Source organism: Lissotriton helveticus, chromosome 5_1 (assembly GCF_964261635.1).
Source record: "Lissotriton helveticus chromosome 5_1, aLisHel1.1, whole genome shotgun sequence".
Lineage (NCBI taxonomy): Eukaryota > Metazoa > Chordata > Amphibia > Caudata > Salamandridae > Lissotriton > Lissotriton helveticus.
In genome coordinates, this window is record NC_136065.1 from 1580131604 (window position 1) to 1580153243 (window position 21640).

A 21640-nucleotide genomic window follows, 5' to 3' on the forward strand; every position below is an offset into this window, starting at 1 on the left:
GATGAGCTCGCTCCTTTGAGTAAAGGCAAGGCCAAGGAGGGTAGACAACGCACTGCCCCTTGGTTCACACAGAAACTCCAGCACATTAAATCAAATTGTAAAAAACTTGAAAGGAGCTGGAGACGGAATCCGAGTGAACAGGGCAAAAGCAGCTATAGCATAGCACATAGAAGCTATCAGTATGCAGTACGAAGAGCGAAAGCTAAATATTACCAGTCTCGTATTGAGGAAGCCGAGAGCTCCTCACGGGAACAGTTTAAAATCTACAAGGAGATATCCTTGATTTCCAGCTCTAACGCCCCTGCATGCGATTCCATGGCAGAGTGCGATAGAGTAGCTGACTTTTTTTCCAACAAAGTCAAGTCCATTTATGCCTCCTTTTCGAAACAGCCAGGGAGGGGCAAAGACTTTAGAGCCACTGTATTGCCTTTGGATCCTTGCACTTCCTTGCAAATTTTTGAGGTCCCCTCAGCTGAGAGTCTAATTAAGATCTGTCAAAGTGTGAAGTCTGGTTCCCCTAATGATCCGGCCCCTCCAAGGGTTATTTTAGAGGGTCTGGTAGGTCTGGAACCGCACATAAGACATGTCCTACAGACTTCCTTTTCCTCCCAGCGGGTTCCAGAGGAGTGGAAGAAGGCAATAGTATTACCTATTAAGAAAAAGCCAAGTGTAAGCATAGAAGTGCTGGAGAACCTAAGGCCCATTTCTCTATTGCCTTACCTGGCGAAAGTGGCTGAGAAGGTGGTCAATGTTCAACTCACCGAGCACCTGGAGAGAGGGAATAGTTTTCATCCCTCCCAATCCGGATTCAGAGCAGGCTTCTCGACAGAGACAGCTCTATTATGGGCCACGGAGACCCTAAGAGCTGGAGCGGACGCAGGGCACGCGATGGCCTTGATCATGCTCGACCTCAGCGCAGCGTTTGAGACTGTAGCTCATTCCATCTTGCTACAGTGTCTTAGCGAGGCTGGGGTCGGAGGTGCCGCTTTGTACTGGCTGCAGTCGTTCCTGACAGGACGATGCTTCCAAGTAGAACAAGGGGCCTGTCGATCTGTAGAGATGCCACTAGACCAGGGAGTGCCTCAGGGCTCAGCCTTGAGCCCCACTCTTTTTAATCTGTATATGGCCCCCCTGGCTAAAGTGGTTCAGGCATTTGGGGTGGAATTGGTATCCTATGCCGACGACACCCAGCTGCTGATCTCTTTATCGCAGAATCCAGCCACTGCTTCCTCCAACTTTAAGGCCTGTATGCAGGCCTTAGCTGGCTGGATGGACTCCCACTGCCTTAAGCTTAACGGTTCAAAAACAGAGGTTCTGGTAGTGGGGGGGAAGACCGACAGCTGGTCGGCAGAGTGGTGGCCTCCATGTCTGGGTCCCACCCCCACACCTTGTGAGGAAGCTAAGAACCTGGGAGTATGGGTTAACCCCACTCTCTCCTTTGAGGGCCACATAAGGCGCCTTGTGGGTAAGTGTTTCGGGGTACTGAAGACCCTTAATAAAACACTAGATCTGTTACCTCTAGAGGCTAGAAGGACGATGACGCAGGCGCTGGTGACCTCTCGGTTGGACTATGGGAACATTTTGTTCCTCGGGTCCACCGAGGGATGCTTAGGTCGCCTGCAAGTCATCCAGAATGCCGCCGCCAGACTGGTGCTTAGGAGACCGAGGAGAGCAAACTCGCAGAAGGCGTTGGATGCCCTTCACTGGTTGCCAGTGAGGAAACGCATGTTGTTCAAATGCCTTCTGTTCGTTCACCGTATTGTCTGGGGCAGGTCTCCCGCTTATCTCCGGGACTTAGTCAGCCGGTATGAGCCGCCAAGGGCCCTCCGTTCAGAGGGCATTGGGCTGCTGACAGTTCCGAGGGTAAGGAAGGCCAGAATGGGTGGGCGATCTTTCTAGCTTCAAGCCGCTCAGCAATGGAACAAACTTCCTCCTGCTATGAGACTGGAAAGCAGTGAGTCGGCGTTTCGGTCTAGGCTCAAAACCCTTCTGTACATTTTGTAGGGACGGGGGTTATGAATGAGGTCTGGGTGTGCTATTAGCTCCACCAGCGCGGGGACACGCCGTGATGGCGTTACTGTGCGCTTTATAAGCTCTTTATTATTATTATTATTATTATTACCCTCCCGCTATCCAATGCTTTCCCTACTGTTACACTCTCTGGAGTGGGAATAGTAATTTTTACCCTCCCGCTATCCTACGCTTTCCCTACTGTTACGCTCACTCGAGTGGTAATAGTAAATTTTACCCTCCCGCTATCCTACACAAAAAATATTGAATATGTTTTATTAATATTACGTTAATATATATATGTATTAAAAAATAAAAATGTATGTTTACTTTTTTTTACTTACATTAATTATTTATTACTTTTAAGGTTAAGTATTTTTAAGTATGTTTTATTTAATTATATTTATTATTTTATTAATTTTACATTACTTTTAAGACATTTTAAAATTTTGATATTTTGACTAGCTATATTTTTTACAACAATATTTTTGATTCTATATTTTTGTACTTTCCTGTTTGTAGATAGGAATTTGATATTTTGGCATTCTATATTTTGTCCATTATATTTTGGCAGGTCGGTATTTTGGCATTCTATATTCTGTCAGTGATCCCTCCTAATGACTGTCATAGCACAGAAGCCTTCTGCCTCCAGGGTGCCATAGCCAAAACGAAAGTTGAGCGGCTACACCTGCACCTTCACAGTCCGATCAAGGCCTCACAACCAGTTTCCTCACTTACATCCTAATTTCGCTGGACCGACCAGTCCCCAAATTCCTATGTGGACCTCTCTGAGTCAGGCATAGCGCCTCTCCTCCTTCGGGATACATCGATATCCTCACCTTTACGCAACTCTGAACGCTTCCCCATCCTTAAACCTGGACAATAGATCTAAACTCAGTATAAGTTATGATTTCACAAACTTTTCCATAGATCTCATGGCTTTTCATGCCAATCTTACCCATGTTAATCTTTCCCAAACTCTTGCTCGTGCTGGTGTAACCTCTTCTCTCAAACAATCCCTCCATTTATTCACTTTATTTAAACTCTCTTCTCAATCAAACCCTCATTAAGTAGGTCCCTACATACTCTCTAACCTTTCTTCCCTGGTACTAGGCTCCAACTATAGCCCTGAATATCCTGGGCTCTCTACCCACTTTCACACCCCTTTAATAAACATAAGCAGTGTCTCTGCCCCCCAAATCATCCACAAGGCCTTTGGAGTGCCTTTCATTTAGCCATTGCAATCTCTCACCCCACCAACAACCTTTCCCCACTAACCATGTCTTTACCTCTTTCTTTGCTTTCCATTATACCAACGCAAGCATGTCCGACACAAGCCAAGCGTGTCGGTCAGTATCCCAAAATGGCATAGCAAAACATCAAGATACCCAGAAATACAAATTGATGACACAGCCCCTTCCTGCATATTTCAATATCAGCAGATTATACAATCATCAGGATAGTCGGCCTAAATAAATGGCTGAAAGAACTACAGTTGTGCATAATGTGTCCCTTCTTGCCTTGCACCTACATCATTTTTTAGCATCTAACTGTAATTCTCTCCTAGTTAAACAAATCCCATCCCCTAAGGTGAGAATCTCCTTTCTATTGATCTACTACCTCCACCCTATGGTGCACCTCTTTTGCAACAGTACCTTCTTGTCACTGTTCTTCTCAGGCACCCTAACTTTATTATTTTGGGTGCCTTTAAGGCACATTTGGCATTTTCCTATGGCCATGACTGTAAATAAGAGGCTGTTAAGGTGATAAGAGTTAAGACAAAGGGGCATGCCTATGATATTTTCGGGCCTAAAAAAAAATGGGATGTCACTTCCACTAACCCTGATATTTTGGTTAATCGATGGTTATTGCTGACCCAATGCAATCTGCAGGACACCATCAAGATGGATTTCTTGACAGCACCAGCAACATAATTACTCAAATGCTTGACAAACAGACACATTCCCCTCTTAATTGGTGCCCCCTCAATGGTGACTATAAATGCCATGGGATTTTACTAGACGCTAGCCTTATTTTGAAACTCCATATACAATCTGGAGGGTGTAGTACCAGAATATCACTATCAGAATATCATCTGCCATAAATAGTATGTCCTAAATATTGCCAACAAAAGTATCACACAAATGGAGTTAATAGCAGGAAATCTACATCCAATGGGACAGTATGTTTTTAAACAGTACTTAAGACACAATATTTGTGTTAGACAATTGTACTGTATACGATATTCAGACATTCAGCCATCTGTGCTGGAATTGTCCACGACTATGCTCAGAATCCTTAAGGTAAATTTCCCTTACCTACGTTACTTCCCCTAAAGTTCAAGCTACAGCTGCTGTTATGCTCTCTCATTGAGATTCTTTACAGAAAATGTAATTAGCAGTACCACAAAAAAAATATCTTAAATATTTGCAAAAGGGCCAAAACTCACATGCAAAAGGGGGACACCTACCAGATCGGAGGGGGGAGGCGAGGAGGCCCCCACACAGCAGCCGCCACTGCCAGGAGTCATTTCTTGCTGCCCACAGCGCCGCCGCCCCGGGACTACATCTCGCGGCAGCCTCAGCGGCGGCGCTGCATTGTGACCACACGAGAGCGCCAGGAGGCGCCTTAAAGCTGGGCTCTGCTCGGCGGAGCGGCGGGACACCTACCAGATCGGAGGGGGGAGGCGAGGAGGCCCCCACACAGCAGCCGCCACTGCCAAGATTCATTTCTTGCTGCCCACAGCGCCGCCGCCCCGGGACTACATCTCGCGGCAGCCTCAGCGGCGGCGCTGCATTGTGACCACACGAGAGCGCCAGGAGGCGCCTTAAAGCTGCGCTCTGCTCCGCATCGCGGGACGCCGGGCTAAGCCCGGGCAAAGGGCGGGCCCTCTACGGCCCTCAGAGGAGGACGGGACGGGTCACCCCACTTGACTCTTTCCAAGGAGGAGGTATAGTGACGCTTTAACTCTTTTTTTTTTTCTTTTTTTTTATCTCGCATTGTACAGCCTACTGTCGTTTTTGGAGTTCTCCACTCTATTTACTATGTCCATCTGGGAGGAGCTGAATGCCCTGTGTGGCACAAAGTATGTCCCGGACGCATCAACCCCCCCTACAGTGGGTAGAGACGCTGACCAACTAAACTGCATTCCACGGGATGTACCTCTACCTCCCATTAAAATCCATTCTCAAGTCAATACACCGTCCCGGGGTTTAAACTGTAAAAGGAAGCATGTCGAGGAAAAAGATAATGATAATGAGAACCAATCTAACGCTCACAAATCGTGCTTCAGCTCTTCATCATCCCCCTCTAACCTAACTATATCAATGTCGGATAAGGCTGTGAATAGAACATACGACCCTGTATCGCCCCTCCAATTAACCTTACTGGCTCAGTTTGAGCAACTGTTAATATCTGCAATATCTCCTCTGGTCACAAAAATCAATGATCTTGGGGACAGGCTGACCAGTATTGAAAAAACACTTAAAAGGAACTATCTATCAACTGAAAAAACTAATTCACCTATTTGCCCTAATCCTTCCATCAACCATGAAAAGCCTAAGTCCACTGCATGCAGGAAAGTCCAAACTCTTGAATCCCCTCCTACTACACCTATTCCAACTGGCCCTAACGTTGCTTTTAATCCCGCATTCGCACCTCACAGAGCTTCCAGGGTTGCTCTAGAAAGAAGGCATCGCATTAATCTACCTCCCGAAGCCGCACCATACGTGACTGTCCTCTCTGGGGTCCCTGCACCTAGCCGGGGCAAACTTGAATCACATCAGGACCTGCTAAACAAAGTCATTTTCTGGCTACAACACAACAGACCGTTGCCACCTGACCTAGATGGTGGAATCCTGAGTGTCAGGAGGGTGGGGTGGCTAGGTACGCTGCCCAAAGACATTTCGGGGGACTTGATTTTAATCAAATTTAAGAATAGGAACATTGTCCCCTACCTACGAACTTCCCAGCCCAAAGAAGGAGATGGCCCCATTTGTATTTGGGACTTGTATGATTTTTATCCCGGCCCCCAACATAATTCGCTACCAAGACAAATGACAATGAACTATAATTCATGGAGAAAGGGGATTCCGTGTACCCAGTGCTGTTAACCCTCTAGCCTCTAATTAGTCTTGAATAAGCACGGACATTGATTAGTTGACTCGTCACATTGATTTAATCCTGTTTTAATAATTGGTTTTTCTTTTTTTCCTTGTAATGAATTCTTGAGATATTTTTTGCATGTATGTATTGTTGTTGCTTTTATGGTTTTAAACTAAAAATCGAATAAAGCTAATCTGACTGACTGACACATGCAAAAGGGCAGTCAATCAAACTGCAGGATTACTTTACACCAGCCCTCTTGACTTTGCATGTCTGCGCATGTTGGCTTCACTTCTCATTGTTTTTCTTTTCTTCCCTAGAGCATGGACCAACAACTGAGTACTGTGCTGTTTGCACTCGAATTGTGGTACTTTTTGTTTGTGAGTATGCATTGTTTGTTTGTATGTTCTCTTTACACACTTTCAGCTGCTTTTAGGCCTCTTCATTTTTGCTTTTTCATCTTGGGACCGCCCCTCCCCTCGATCATTGTTTGCTTTTCAGATTTTTCAAAACTTTGTTTTCGAATTCGCTCCGGCCAGTCTTTTCTGAGCCCTGTAACAACACAATTTTAATAAAGTTACATGCTACAGCATTCACTAAAGGTGTGTTTGTTTATTGCTCGTCCTTGTTTTGGTGGCATTCTGTGTAATGTCACCTTCCTACCCAATTTCGCGCGTGCCTAAATGTATGTGTATGTGTGCTGTAGTTCATAGGGTGTACGCCTTGACAACATACCACACCATACAAGAACAGGCCATGACGTACCGCACTATACTATACAATACAATAACAGACCATAACACACCATATTATACAATAAAATACGATACTATACCATAATATACAATACAATACCATACAATCAAATAACATCTCATTCCAAACCATACAATACAATGGTAGTCTATAACATATCATACTATATTGTACCATTATATACAATAACAGGTAATACCATAAAATACAGTACAATAACAGCTCATACATACCGTATCATGCCATATCATTCTATCAAATCAAGTCACCCTAAAATCACCTCCCTTTACCAAACCTTGAACACTCAAGTTACCCTCACCTCCCTTTACCTGTACCCATCCCTGATCCCTCAAATCACCCTCTCCTCCCTTTACCTATACCCATCCTCCCAGCCCTCTGAACCATCACCTCCCATTTCCGCTAACCACCCTGAACCCTTAAGCCGCCCTCACCTCCCTTTACCTCTACCGACCCCAAACCCTCAAGTCACATTCACCTCCCTTTACCTCTACTCATCCTTGAACCCTCAAATCACCCTTCCCTCCCCTTACCTCTGTCCACCCTTGAACCCTAAAGTCACCCTTAAAGTCCTTTACCGCTACTTTTTCCTAAACCCTAAAATCCCTTTCGTTTCAAATAACATAAAAAGTATGCTATTTAAAAATACTTACCTGTGTGGTAAAGGTAAAAATACCGCATTTGTACTTACCTGTGTGTTAAAGACTCTGTGGTAAAGTTCCTGTCTGGTAAAGACTGCGATGTAAAGGCTGTGTCTCCTCAGGCCAGACAAAAAGAATTTTGGTACACTGTTGGTTGTTTTATGCCCTTCAGTATGTATGGTGAGCAGCTTTGCCTCTTTGACAGTTTGCCCTCTCCACACTCCCCACACTCTATACTTGAGGTCTCGACTGAGGCAATGTATGTGCTGTCGCTTGCAGACATTTTGTTTATTGCTTACATCTTCACTGTCATTTCTTGCTTCTCTTTGGTCAGTAAGGATGATCTTCACTTCCTCGTTGTGTGTTTGTCCCTACCTTGGAGCATGGCCTAAGAACAGCTTCCCTTGCACATTATCCTTCCACTGCTCGCTGCTTTCAGAGGAACTGTTTTCCTTTTACTTGCACCCTTTCCTCTCTTTCCACCCGCATTGTTACTTGCCCTGCCCCCCACCCTCCTCATTTATTGTTGCTTGTCTGGTCTGCCCCTCCTCTGTTGCTTGCCCCATCCAACTCCTACCTCTTGCTTGCTTGTCCCTCCTGTCCTAACAGAGAAAAAAGCACCCAAAGATCACTTCAACAGGTGTCAAGATGCTACAAAGATGGAAATATCACTGTGCTCCCTGCTCTGCATAGCCTTTTTGGCGCTGTCTTTATGCTGGGCCAAAACGGTGAATTTCAACCTGGGCGTAAGATAATGAAACTTTTTGTGAAAACAGATACTATCCTAAACTAAGAAAAAAGATCACCGGCCCCCATGATCAGTGCTAGCTGTATCATAGCATTTTTTTCCCTAACTTTCAGCCATGTTGCATAGCAGCCATTCTTCTGTACAACATGGCTAAAATAAATTGATAAAGCCAAAGGCTCTCCCTTAGGTAAGACCTATTGGCGTTGCCAATGCTTGTTCTTTCCTTATGGCTGCTCTTTAGGCATGTAGTTGGTGGGACTGCCTATAAATGCTCTGTCTGAATTCTGTACAAATGCTAGATAATATTTTACTGTCAAATGTAAGACATTTTCTGGTAAAATACGAGGGTCCGTTATGTTACGTCTTTAGTGGATTGCATTGTGCCGTATGCTAGTCAGCATGTCGGCACTGCTCAGACACTGCAGGGCTGTCAAAAAGACATTTATTTAGACATATAGATACACAGTGTTGTAAGATGCCACTACTCCTCTTCCCAAACCAGAGAACTTCTGCAACATTCTATACCCAACGCACCAAGAAAGCAGAAAACATGCTCAGTCTAGAGGTCAGAGCTCAGAAGCAAATCATAGCTATCAAATGTTCTAGAGGCAGAGGCAAACAGTGCTTGGTGCACGCTATTCCAGAAGCAAGGGATGTCCTGTTTACCTCCTAGGGCATTCATCATGTATCTCGTGCCTGGGTAAAGTGACCAGTTGTAATGTATTATCCAAGGATAGGACAGCCCCAGTTATATGTATTGTTTGCTCTCCAGTGAAGTTCATTAAGTAAATGCATGTGTCAGTCTACTCTGGGTCCAATCGTGTTCAGAAGTAAGGCATTGTAGGACTATGACAAGTTCTACACCTAAGGGGCTATAGTAGAATGAGTAGCTCTGGATCTGTGAAGCTAAAGGAGAATAGTCTACTCCAGGTTTGCAACAGGTTTGCAGAACTTGAGGACCTTGACCATCTCTGGGGCTAAGGGACCATAAGTTAAAGACCATATCTGGGTCTAAGACACCACAGGACAATGATTAGTTGTAGATCTAAGGGACCAAAGGACGGTGACCTGCTAGAGACCCAGATTGCCATATGCCCTGCGGCTAAGAAACCATAGAAGAATGACCGTCTTTAGGTACAAGATGACTTTATGAGATTGGCCCGTTCTGGGGAAAGGCACCCTAGGAAAGTGTCCAGATCCAGGTCTGAGGGACTGTCGGGGAAAGGCCCATTCTAGATCTTAGGGCCAAAAGGATAATTGACCTGTTGGAGACCTAAGACATCATAGCAAAATGACCCGCTCTGGTTTTAATCAAAATAATACATTGGGAAAATATGCCTGTAAGTGATGCACTCACGTGGACCTCACCTATATTTTTAATGGGCGTCTTGATAGCCAACTACATGAATCTTCAAAATATGTAATCACACGGCCATAGATTCTTTCTTAATCCATTAATTACTCATTTTATTCACCAGTCCTCGTCCCTTGACAAAGTTCTAAACTTGGATCAGTCTGTTCCGTTTTGCCAGTTACAAAGCATTGGTGAAGCATTGAGTTGCATAGCGAGTTCTTAGTGCAAGATATAGCACACATATTATTTCAACAGTTCAAAGTCTGGGGCACAGCAGCAGCAGCGATGAGTTTGCATAGTCAGTCATATTACAGAGAGGTTCAGTTATAAAGGCCCTACAGATGTTCCAAAGGACACCAGTCCCACCTAGAGCCTTCATCAAGTGGGCTCCTTAGCACTGGGCGATGGAGAGAGAGGTAAGACAGGGCGTTGTGCTTCTCACTGGCACATAGGACCTGATGTACAAAGATTACATTAACAAAATGTGGTTGCAAATTGCGCACTGACTTTTTTGCAAATGCAGTCTGGTTTTTACAAACCGATCTATGTATAGATTTATTCACAAAATACCAAATCACAGGGAGTCGCAAATTGAGACCTCCCTAATTTATATTAATTAGGCAGATCACAATTTGCGATCCTGAGGGATAGGGATGGTGGCCTACAGGGGACAGCAGACCCCATCCCTGAGATTGCTTTCCAAAATGGAAAATGTAAAAAGGTAAAAGTTTTTGATTTTGTAAAACTTCAGTGAGACCAGGCAGTGGTCCTTCTGACCACTGGTTACTGCCCTCACGCTGCCACCATGATTCCCAAAGGGGAAGAGGTCTCTTATGGATTCCTTCCCCTTTGCTAATCAGTTACTGCCCTACTTGGCAGGGTGTAACAGATCATGGCTAGCTATCGGAATTATGGTCACAAACTCGCGACTTAGAAAGAATGCCCTTAACATGCCCCTTACAAATTGCTATTTGCTATGGATTTCTTAACTCATTCTGCGATTCTGAAAACGTTTTGGGGTTGCAAACTGAGGTTATTACATAAGAAAAAGTGATTTAGTGGGCTCAAACCCAATTATTCATGGAGTGCGACCTCTGAAGCACTTTGTACATCAGGCCCATATTCCCCTGCAATCTCCATCGGAGACTTACATGCGAATGTTCTATTATAGAAGGCATTGTGTAGAACGCTTTGCAAAACGAGGGCCCTTATGTTGTGGGTTCCCAGAGAAGAAGCAAAGACTCCACAGGTTGTTCTCTCAAGAGGTCTACCTCAGAGAAATTCTGCTCACCCTGTGTCCCCCGAGATGATTATTCTGCTCTCTATTTCAAGTGTGTCTTTTCTTCCAGTTTTGACATCACCTGCCTCGCTTGAATCTTTTTTCCAGTCCCTAAATATTAGCTGCAGCACACTGGCTCATGTCTCTTGCTGCTTGCTGGTATGTCTTGTAACATTTCTGCCCTCTCATATCTTTCTCATGCTACTGTAGTCATGTCTTCTGTTCTTGAGCTGCAGCTATTTTATATTTGCACTTGGCACTCTCTTGTGTCTTTGGTTCAGTGCAGCATCGCTTTTTGTTGTGACATCATGTGCTGCAGCATTCGTATATCTTCACTGCTGTGATTTTACGTAAACAAAGCGAAGCTGCACAATGATAGATATTGGCACGTCTCTTGTTATCAAGCTGTTCTCCTTGATATGTACTGGGTGGGGTTTTCCAAAGGCTTTATGTCTCACATTAGAGCATTCTAATTTCTTTATGATCTTTCTTTAATCAATGTTCTGGTTGTTTTGAGAATAATAATCCCTGCATGTAATTTCCCATTTCACTTGAGTGTTTGAGACTTCATGGTGTTTGACACCTTGTTTTTTTCCTGGAAGGGTGCACATGTCCTCAAGTTGTGAGGGGGACAGTCATCTTTACGTGAAGGAGGACCATATCTCTGCTTGAAGGTTAAACATCCTTAGAGACATTCCGGGGCCACGTCCCATGTCAAAGACTACATTTCATTTCACATTTTGGGTTGACATCCCTATTCGCGTCTTGATGTAAAATCCTCAACTCACGAAGAGAAACACAGACCGCAGCACTCCATGCAGATTTCCAAGCAGTCAGCAGACTCACAGCATGCGTCCACGATGCCACAGTCCATGTCGCATGGCGCTTCGCAGTCTGCACACTCTCCGCAGCCACAGCAGCAGAAGCAGGACTCGTCAGAGCTGCAGGAGCCGCAGGTGGCGCAGTCCAGGGCAATGTTGCACAGCATCAGGAACTCACAGAAGAGGCAGGCCAAGATGCAGTGTGCACAGCAGTCTGCAGGAAAAGATAAACAGGGGATTGGTGAGTGACCATGGATCAGTGCTAGGGAAGAGACATTAAAAAGATGAGGTTTAAAATTGGTTTTACTGTTCTGTTCATGCACAACCCCAGTCCCCAAAGCTTTAACAATGTCATGAGCAGCTTAAGCCCCCTAAGATCCTTGTAAAGGTAGGTGATGACATTAAAAAGCCTATGGGTCTATGGGTTAAAGGCGAGGTCAAGTCGTTCTCCACCCTACAACACGAATATGAACTTGCCTACACAGAATATTTTAGGTACATGCAGGTTTTTGTACTCCTGTCTCCAAAAGGGAGTATTCCCCCCTGACGCAGCACCCCTCGAAGATAGGCTCCTTGATGGCTATTTGCCAACTAAGGCCATCTCGCTCACATACAAAAAAGTTGGTGAATCACACAGGAGACGCCCAAGGGAGATTGCGGGAGAAATGGGAAAGGGACGGCATCATACTATATGATGAAGACTGGGTGGCGGCATTATCCTCACCAAGGGAAGTAGCCATCGCAGCAAAGTTGAGGCTAGTACGACTTACAATTCTGCACCGAATCTACATTACGGGACCAGGTATGGTACTCATGGGTAGAGCTACTGATGGTAATTGTAGAAGGGGGTGTAGTAGCGAAGGGACTTTCCTCCATATACTATGGGACTGCCCTCTTGTCCAGAGTTACTGGAAGAAAATTCACGAGATTCTGAGCGGGGTGCTAGATTGTACACTCCCCCTGGAGGCTAAGAGATGTCTACTAAATGTATGGGAGCCAACAGATCTTAATAACCCACGCAGAATCTGGGCTACATTGGGGCTTATGATAGCCAAACGCAACATAGCACAGAGGTGGGGGGCATCGAGGGCACCAGCTGTGAATGACTGGAGGAAAGACATGGACTGGTGCATGTTCTGGGAGAAGCATGTTTAGGTAGCAAGGGGATGTCCCAGGAAATGGTCCCGCATCTGGGAGGGTTGGAACGAATATAGAGGAAGTATCTGTACCCCACCGCCGATGCCGGCTCAAGAGGAACAATTGTAGACACGTCACGAATCACCAGTAATCACCACATAGTTTATCTGTACTTGTCTGAAAACCTTGTTTACGATAAGCAGTGATAATGTAATGCTTTCTGCCTTGTGATTTGCATTCCTACTGTTAATAAAAAGAATTATAAAAAAAAAAGCCTATGGGTGAGTAGTACAGGCTACTTATTTGTCACTGCTCTGATCCTGTTGTCTAAGCACTAGTTTGATCACAAATACTTTAGAAGTACCTTACACGAGGACACGTTCTCTCCTGAACCAGAACTCCACTTCTAGGCAGATGTACTTTTTAGATCCTGAGTTACCAGGGGGCATCTTAACAAGGGCCAGCGATAATTATCGCTGGCCCCACATAGCGATAGAAATATTATCGCCGGCTATCGCTGAAAAATATCGCCACGATAACGCTATATTTACAATGCATAGCGCTATGGCGATAATTGATTGATTTATTGTTTATTGCTTTTAGTTAATAAAAACCATCACAATACAAATACAGGTTAAATACATTAAAAAAGGATGTTACCCGATCGTCATTAAAACTATGGCGATAATATTTCAGCGATAGCGGTGTTTACCATGGAACATCGCTGGTTTTCCAGCGATGTTCCATGGAAAACAGCGATAACATTGCTGATACGACCCTGTGGTCGTATTAGCATAATCCACCTATCATTATTAGTATGCCTTAGTCTAACATTTAACAGATGTTAAATTCCAGCGTTAAGGCCGAGGTAGCACAATTCTTTTTATCGCTGCACCTCCTTGTTAATATCGCGAAGCTGTCTTCGCGATATTTTCATGTGTTGTTTTCACAGCCACGCCTTCTTTGCATCTCATTAGCGATGCGAGGCGAGGCTGTGAAAAAACGGGCTCTACATCAAGGAAACACGAGCTACCGTGTCCTTGATGATATTGCGATTTAATTATCGCCACTTATCGCCCGAAAATGGACGCTAAAGCGGTGATAATTATATCGCCAGCCCTTGCTAATATGCCCCTAAGAGTTTTACCTTGTTTTCCTCTTGGTGAGAGAATGCAAATTACTGTGCTTGCCTGCAGCTAGCAAATCATAAGTGTTTGCAAGCTACTGTTAGGGCCAACTTTTTCTCAGGGAAATTATGATTAGGGCACCAGAAAGTAAATAGAGGACTAATATTCTATAAGTTTGCAACTACCTTTCCAATTCCCAAGTGTTCTGCGGCTGTTTCACGACAAAGTTCTACTGAACAACTAGAATGCTAACATGCTATAATCATGACAAAGTGAGGTACTCGTGTTGCTGGACTAGGAGATGTAGAACTTAAAGCATTTCCTATAGAGGAACAAAATGAGGGTTCAATTTTGTCATGCAAAAATTATGTTTGGTACTCCTAAAATGTAAAATGAGGACACATTTTCTATTAATTTTCAAACACATATCTCATCCATGTGAGAAAAAATATGCTATAGTGAGCAAAACGTGCTTCTAAGAACAGAAGTCTTATAAGTTGATACCCCTGTGCTTCACGGTAGCTTCATCACAGAGTTATAATGAACAAAAAGCTATCATTCTATATGTATGAAAAAAAGCAAGGCACCCTTGAACCCAATGTTCCTTGAATCGGAGCTGATGAATTTATAGTCTTTGAAGCAGACTGCAGCAAATTAATATTGAGGACTTCATGCAGATATGAAGCCAGCAAGGAAATATTGGCTTTTAGTTATTCATGGCATAATATTTTTAAAGTGTTAAAAATTGTTAAGTAGAGAAATCCATACCTATGTCCAGTATTTCCTTTCCACATTGGTCTTATTAGCCTATACATCCGCTCTGTAGCTTAGTACCTTCTTAATTTTAAAATGTCAACATTTTGAGAAACAGATATTTTTAATCTTCCAATTACATTTATGGAAGTAGAATTTTAGAGGTTAAGGAATCTATTTACAGGCAGATTTCATATTAAGAACAAATAGATTCAGTGCTTAATTTAAAATAACATGAGTGTCGGTGCCCAAAGCTCAATTCAAAAGTGCACGGCCGGCACTTTGAAATGTCGGCACCCACAAATACCAAGGCTGCATAGCTTTAAATCCTCCCTAGGTGTCCTTAATCTACTCCCTTCCCACTTTTCTCACTCCTCTGGGCTCCTACTTTCGCCGTTGGTGACGGCTTTTCCATCTTTGGGGCATATTATGAAGGGCAGTATCGCTGCTTTCTTATCGCCCTATTAACAAGGCGGCGCTAACATGCATTAGCACATGTTAGCAGCCGAATCTCATGACAGCAATAGATATCGCTAATGAGATGCAAAGTAGGCGTTCCCTCCTAGGACAACATGGGAAATGATTGCAAAACCAACATTGCGGTATTAACAATGCTGCCCCTGAACAGCGAAGCGATGACAAAATGCTCGCTAAGCCCCCATTATCGCATGATTCTAATGCCTGAATAAAACCTGATTTAGCATAATTGCCTATGGGAGGTGGATTGTATGGTTAAGTACACACTCCCCTATTACCAAGATTTTCATTAGCGCTGTGAAATCATCGCTGGATTTCACACGCTAATGATCATTATCGCAGTCTATCGCTGGATTGTACTTCGCCTGTTAGCAAAGCATTGCTAATACGCCGCTAACACAGCGGTGTAATTCAGCGATAGAGGGCAATAATGAATATTCATCGCGTGTTCTTGATAATATGCCCCAAAGTCTTTCTCCACTTTACGCTTTGTGTGTTTTTCCCTCTCGGGAAATGTCTAAAGAGAGAAAGTAGGTGCTGGTCCCCAAAAATGAGTGCTGATGCTCCCCTCTGGCAACACCAGCTCAAATTGAGCACTGCATAGATCTGTGCTCTTATAGGTAGTGAAACTTTCAGAATGTTTCTTTTTTACCAGTGTATGTTCTTTTAACTTCTCCCTCTTCTGTTTGTCAGTAGATGCGTTTTCCTGCATCAACGTCCACTAGCTTTACAGTAATTTATGTTGCAAGTTAAGTGTAGGGAAATTATCAAACATATTTGAAGTGTGGCTCACTGGTTAGAGCAGGCAGACCCTGAAGCAGAGGTCAGACCCGGGACCAGGGTTCAATTCCCGACGCGGCAGGGTCTCGAGCTCAAATGTCCACGGACCCGATAATTCTCACTTCGGTGCCTGACCTAATCATGGGTTCACACTCTGCAACTCTGGGCATTAAGCTTGCTTAATCTCCACAACGGCCCCCCGCGGTGGGATGCCTGGCTTTCACCTTGGGGATGCCCTGTAGGGGCTATCTCACAGGGAAAATCCAGGACGGGTTCCCAAGGCAAAGCGCTTAGAGACCCCTGGGTTATAAGCGCTATATAAATCCAAACATACATACATACATACATATTTCATATATATATATATTTAATGTCAATAAAAATACTCTATATCTTATCAACTACTCCTCAGAGGTAATTAATTAAATCATATTTTACAGTATGTAACACTGAATATCTGAAAGAACAATGAGGTAACTATTTTATAACACAGTGAAAACTGTGATGAACTAACTACACACTTCTCCCAGTGAGGGAATACATTAAGTACATAATACAAACACATGGAAAGGAATATTTGTATGGACTTTGTTCATTTCAACACTTTGTGGCAGCAATAATGAGAACCACTTCATTCACATATTCCTGCTTCTGCACATGAAAATGAATTACGTTGAAGCTGGCTTCTCCAGCTTCATGTCTCCCATTGCAGCCCTGTTTGTGAGCGAGGTGAACACTCTAGTTCTTTCTTAGAACTCTGTATTTTCGTACCCAGCTGTTAGGGAAAGAAGGCTTTGTAACATGTGGGCTGATCTTGTAATGAGGCTGGTTCCCGGCAGTAGCTGTGATACTCATGGGCTGCTATGCGCTGGCTAGGAGCTAATAAGAAATGCAGCAATTTAGTAGCTTACAGATGTCATGATTTACAATTCGTTGTACAGTAGTGAGAATCCCTAACTAAAGATGCCTAGGATTGTCTAGTATGGACATTCTTTGCTCTCATTCGTGGACTCTTGTACCTCAGCCTCTCTTACATTTCCTGCATGCTGAAAACCCAACACAAGTCCTATCCTCTTTGTTTGCTCTGTTTCATCCTTTACAGTGGTGCTAAAACCTCAATCCAAGTTCTGTTTAGTTGCCCAGCCCCATATGCATGCTTGTCACAAGATCAAAGCGCGTTTCTGTTTTCGGATGCTAATAATCTCAGACTTTTGTTCTTTCCATGTGAACATGTAGGCCCAGTACATGTTCCCTGTGTTGCTCTTGGCAGGCCACTGACACTTCAGTGGTGTACCTGCTTGGGGCCCTTGTGAACCATTATTAGTCTGAGCCTCGGTTGGCCTTCTTGATGTCCTACCTTCTTGGGCAGCACTCTGAAGTTGGGACGAGCTGGATTTGGAGCTGCCTTTGCTCTTCTTGCTGCTCTGGCTGTTGAGCGATGGATGTGACTGCAGTTTTCCAAGTGTTTTCTGCGGCCTGGTGACTACGGGATGCACGGGTGGCAGAACCCCATTGCCAGTGCTTGCTTTTCCTCTGCTTGGCTCTGAGACGATCACAGGATCCTTCTGAAGCAGAGGGGCGCATGCTGTGGGTTTGTCCAGGTCCAGGTTTGGCACCAGGTATTGCTCCTTTGGTTGACCTGTGAAAGATGAGAGGTTAGTTTTTGACAGAACAAGCCCTCGCCTACTGTGAGGGATCACTGAAGCCTGATCTCTGCCAAACAGCCACACGGTGCCACTCTGTCATTCTGGAAATCTCACTTGTCAAACTGAGTATTTTTACATGGTGTGTTGTAAGTCTAGAAATCTCACATGGGACATTCTCACTCAAAGGACTGAGTTCTGCATACAGGACCACAAGTGGGAAGCTTCTGGCTATCTGGATGACCACAACATGGTCCTTTATCCGCCGCATGTGGTGATGCCTTTTAAAATATCCAGATCATGTTGAAAGAATTCCAGAAACAATTCGGGTCCTAAATTCTACCAAATTAACTAGAGCTATAAAAGACCTCAATGCAGAACAGAAGTGCAACTCAGAATTTAGAGTAGCAAATTTCTAAGAACTGCAAAACTTTATGATGCAACATGCTCACTGACTTCCTGAGGGCCCTGGAAAGATTCATAGAGAAGATACTAGTGCAGCCACGTATTGACTCATGAAAGGATTTGCGTTGCCTTGTCAGTGTTTGTTTGGCCTCTTATTGTACAGTTGCACTTGTTCTCTCAAAGGTCAAATTGTATTTCTGATACCTTTTGCTTTTTTGCTTATATGTATGGGGATGACAACCACTGACAGCTGCAGAGGCCTCCTTCAAGTCCATCTATGTTTTACTCCCTGCATGACTCTAAGTAGGGAGCGACCAAATGCATATACGTCTTGGTCCTGTTCTAGTAGGGAATCTCTGCCGGGCAAATCACTTCTGAACAGGAATAAGCAACCCCAGACCTGTTTCAGCCTTTTTAACCTCATCATGAGACCCACGTCTGGGAAAACTGTCGCACTTAGATCAAGACCAAAACTGATTTGCATATGAGTGCTCCCTGTACCGCTCTGTCTGGTCTGGCCAGTAGACAAATAGATTGACTTAGAGAGATGTGGTGATATACCATTGCATGTATGAGTAAAACATGTGCCAGCATTTTCTCCTCATGTTATTTAACATTTATTTGCACCAAACAATTAATCTGAATATAATACTGAGTAGTATTTTGAATACTGCTCCAGGGCATTACCTCCAGATTTAACACAAATTCTGAATGAGACTGTGCATGGTTGTCCAATGACTGGATCGCTCGCGACATACAAAGTACTTTCTCTGCAATATCTATGGTTTTGAGGCAACTCTGTCACCAGAAGCACAATACTGCTGCCCTGGGTTTTAATTTTATAAACTATCATAAGCAGAAACTTTACTCCAATCTTCATAACTGATGTGAACCAGTACTTTAAATCTCAGCAAACGATTATATTGTTAAATGAAAGCTTGAAAAATGAGCAATGTACTCCCAATGATAAGGATCTTTATATCCATTTAGGAAGTGCACCTATCGACGATATTGGTAAATGGACCACCTTTTATGATGATAGCAACTAATCGAACGGCCTTACGATGTCTAGTGACCAAGCACTCTTAGTCACTATACCAAACGATGATTATCTATTCATCATGTTACCTGTCCAAAGGGCTCCATAAGTAATGATAGATACTCATTGTCTCCCTATTAGTCACATTTTCCAGTGATCCTCTCTTGGTCATGACATTGATGGTAGACTTTAGTCATAGATCTAATTATGATGCCACTCGCAAAGGGAACAGTACTCGTTTTTGTACTTTTCACAAGCATTGTCATGGTCATAATATTTAATTATGGTGCGTGCATCTCCGGTTATGACATGCACTTATGGAATGCTCATTATGCAGTTTTTGTCACAAAACTGAACTATAATGTGCTCTTATGACTTGGTTTGAAGTTTGGCTAATCGGTTACTCCGTCACAAACATGATGGATACCCCTTCCACCTTTTTAAAAGTGCATTAAATAACGGGCAACTAGCAATGAGACATAACACCACTGAGAAAATGGGGTCCAAGGGATATTTTAAGACCTGCCCAAGTTTGTATCCCCAAACATCTAATCACAACACTATAGAAAACCGGGGGTCTAATACAACAGCCAAAACAATGGACTGTGGAAAGGGCCTGACTGTTAACAAATCAATCAAGGATACAAAATTCCTGTAAAGCCTAAACAAAAAAAACAAAAAAAAAACATACCAGTGAACAAAAATCAGAACCACAAGTGATTGTTGGTGAGACTCAAAAGAAATATATATGTGATTAATGGATTCCCATCAAATGTCATGCGATGATCAATAATCTCATTTGGTCATCCAAAGTCACGGGGTGGTCTGTCTCTGAATGAATCAAGAACAGTGCAACAAGGCAGTATCAAACAAATAATTAACTGCCATGAGGCCCCTCATGGCAGTTAATTATTTGTTTGATATTGCCTTATTGCACTGTTCTTGATTTTAATTAGGGGAAGAGACAATATACCAAATAAAGACGCTCCTTTTTGTGTCTCTTCACTCTATTTTATTCACTATATTTTTTCTTTTTTGCACTGCACTGATTCCCATACGACTTAATTTCTCTCATGGTCAGCACAGTGATTGTGGGCTTGACCCATTGAATATTTACAGATTGGGTGCGGAAATGGTCTCAATGATCAAGAGACAGACCACCCCATGCCTTTGGATGACCAAATGAGATTATTGATCATCGCATGACATTTGATGGGAATCCATTAATCACATAGATATTTCTTTTGAGTCTCACCAACAATCACTTGTGGTTCTGATTTTTGTTCACTGGTACGTTTTTTTCTATAGGCTTTACAGGAATTTTGTATCCTTGATTGATTTGTTAACAGTCAGGCCCTTTCCACAGTCCATTGTTTTGGCTGTTGTATTAGACCCCCGGTTTTCTATAGTGTTGCAACTAGCAATGAGGCCATAAGTGGTGAAATATTTCTACAGAGCAGTATGTTTTCATGCTGTATAATCATGGTGCACTCTTTACTCCTAATAACAAGTCTCTCTCGAGGGATCTGTGATAATTACTGTACCTATTTCAGAATTTTCCAGGATTTCACCCATTAAGTTTCCCCATTCAAATGAGGAATAATGTGCATATTTTGCAGTTTTCTGCACCAAAATTAGCATGTCTTAATATATAACAAGCCTACCCCGTTAAATGTCAGCAGGTTTCACCTGCTTAAATTTAACAGCGGAAAACTTCACGGGTGCAGATTTGCATGGTGCAGTATTTATTGAACCTGTCATTTACCAGGACTAGTAAACTCTGCACATCTTGGAACTGCAAAGCATTTGGAGGTTATTGAGAAGTAGGGTCACAAAACTAGATCACTCGAAATCCAGTCCTTAGTTATGATGTCAAAAGATAGCCCGCATTACGGCCTGCTGTCCATAGCGATGCATCCTCAAACAAATATTTATAATTTATTATGTCTAACTGTATATTCTAAAAACAAAATGTGTAAATATGTTTGATGTAAAAAATAACCTGTACAGTATACTATCTAGGACGGTCCCAATACAGGTATATTCAGGAGTCAGTCCCATGAACGTAGGTGACAAAACTCAAATACTACACTCAAGAAGACCATTACCCCTTTACCAAGAAAGCATTAACATTTTCATGTGGGTCACCATCGCTTGTGTTTTGTCTGTGTTGTAAATACCTGAATCTCCTCCAGCCCCCCCCCCCACTTCTCTGAAAGGTTCCTCACCCCAAAAGAAATCGTAGCTATGGTTTTCTTGTAAATGGTATCATGGTAATGGTTTTCTTAGTTAATTTTTCAGGCTATTCACATAATGCCAGGTCCGATTGCCTGTTGTTCCTTAAGGACAGTTTTCATTCATTATATCTACTGATGGGCAGGTTTTACTTAAGATAGCTATTAATAGAGAACTCTTAGTCACAGCATCTACTAATAGGGACATTTTAGTTATGATAACTGTTGATGGAGAACTTATAGGGCCCAATTTAGAATTTGTTGGTAGGTAAAATCCTCTAATTTCCAGAGGAACTTCTGAGTATGGAGTAGAA

At 43.3% G+C, this 21640-nt stretch overlaps 1 protein-coding gene across 1 annotated transcript in view; it reads right to left on the reverse strand.

Moving 5' to 3' along the window:
• Positions 1 to 9716: 9716 nt before the first annotated feature.
• MDFI (MyoD family inhibitor) overlaps positions 9717 to 21640 on the reverse strand; it is a 90405-nt gene continuing 78481 nt past the window's right edge. Inside the window, exons 4-5 of the mRNA XM_078644734.1 lie at positions 17363 to 17644; positions 9717 to 11945 (exon numbers count right to left, since the gene is read on the reverse strand). Of these exons, the coding sequence (XP_078500860.1) occupies positions 11695 to 11945; positions 17363 to 17644 (533 nt within the window). The 3' untranslated portion in view covers positions 9717 to 11694. The remainder of the gene's footprint in view (positions 11946 to 17362; positions 17645 to 21640) is intronic.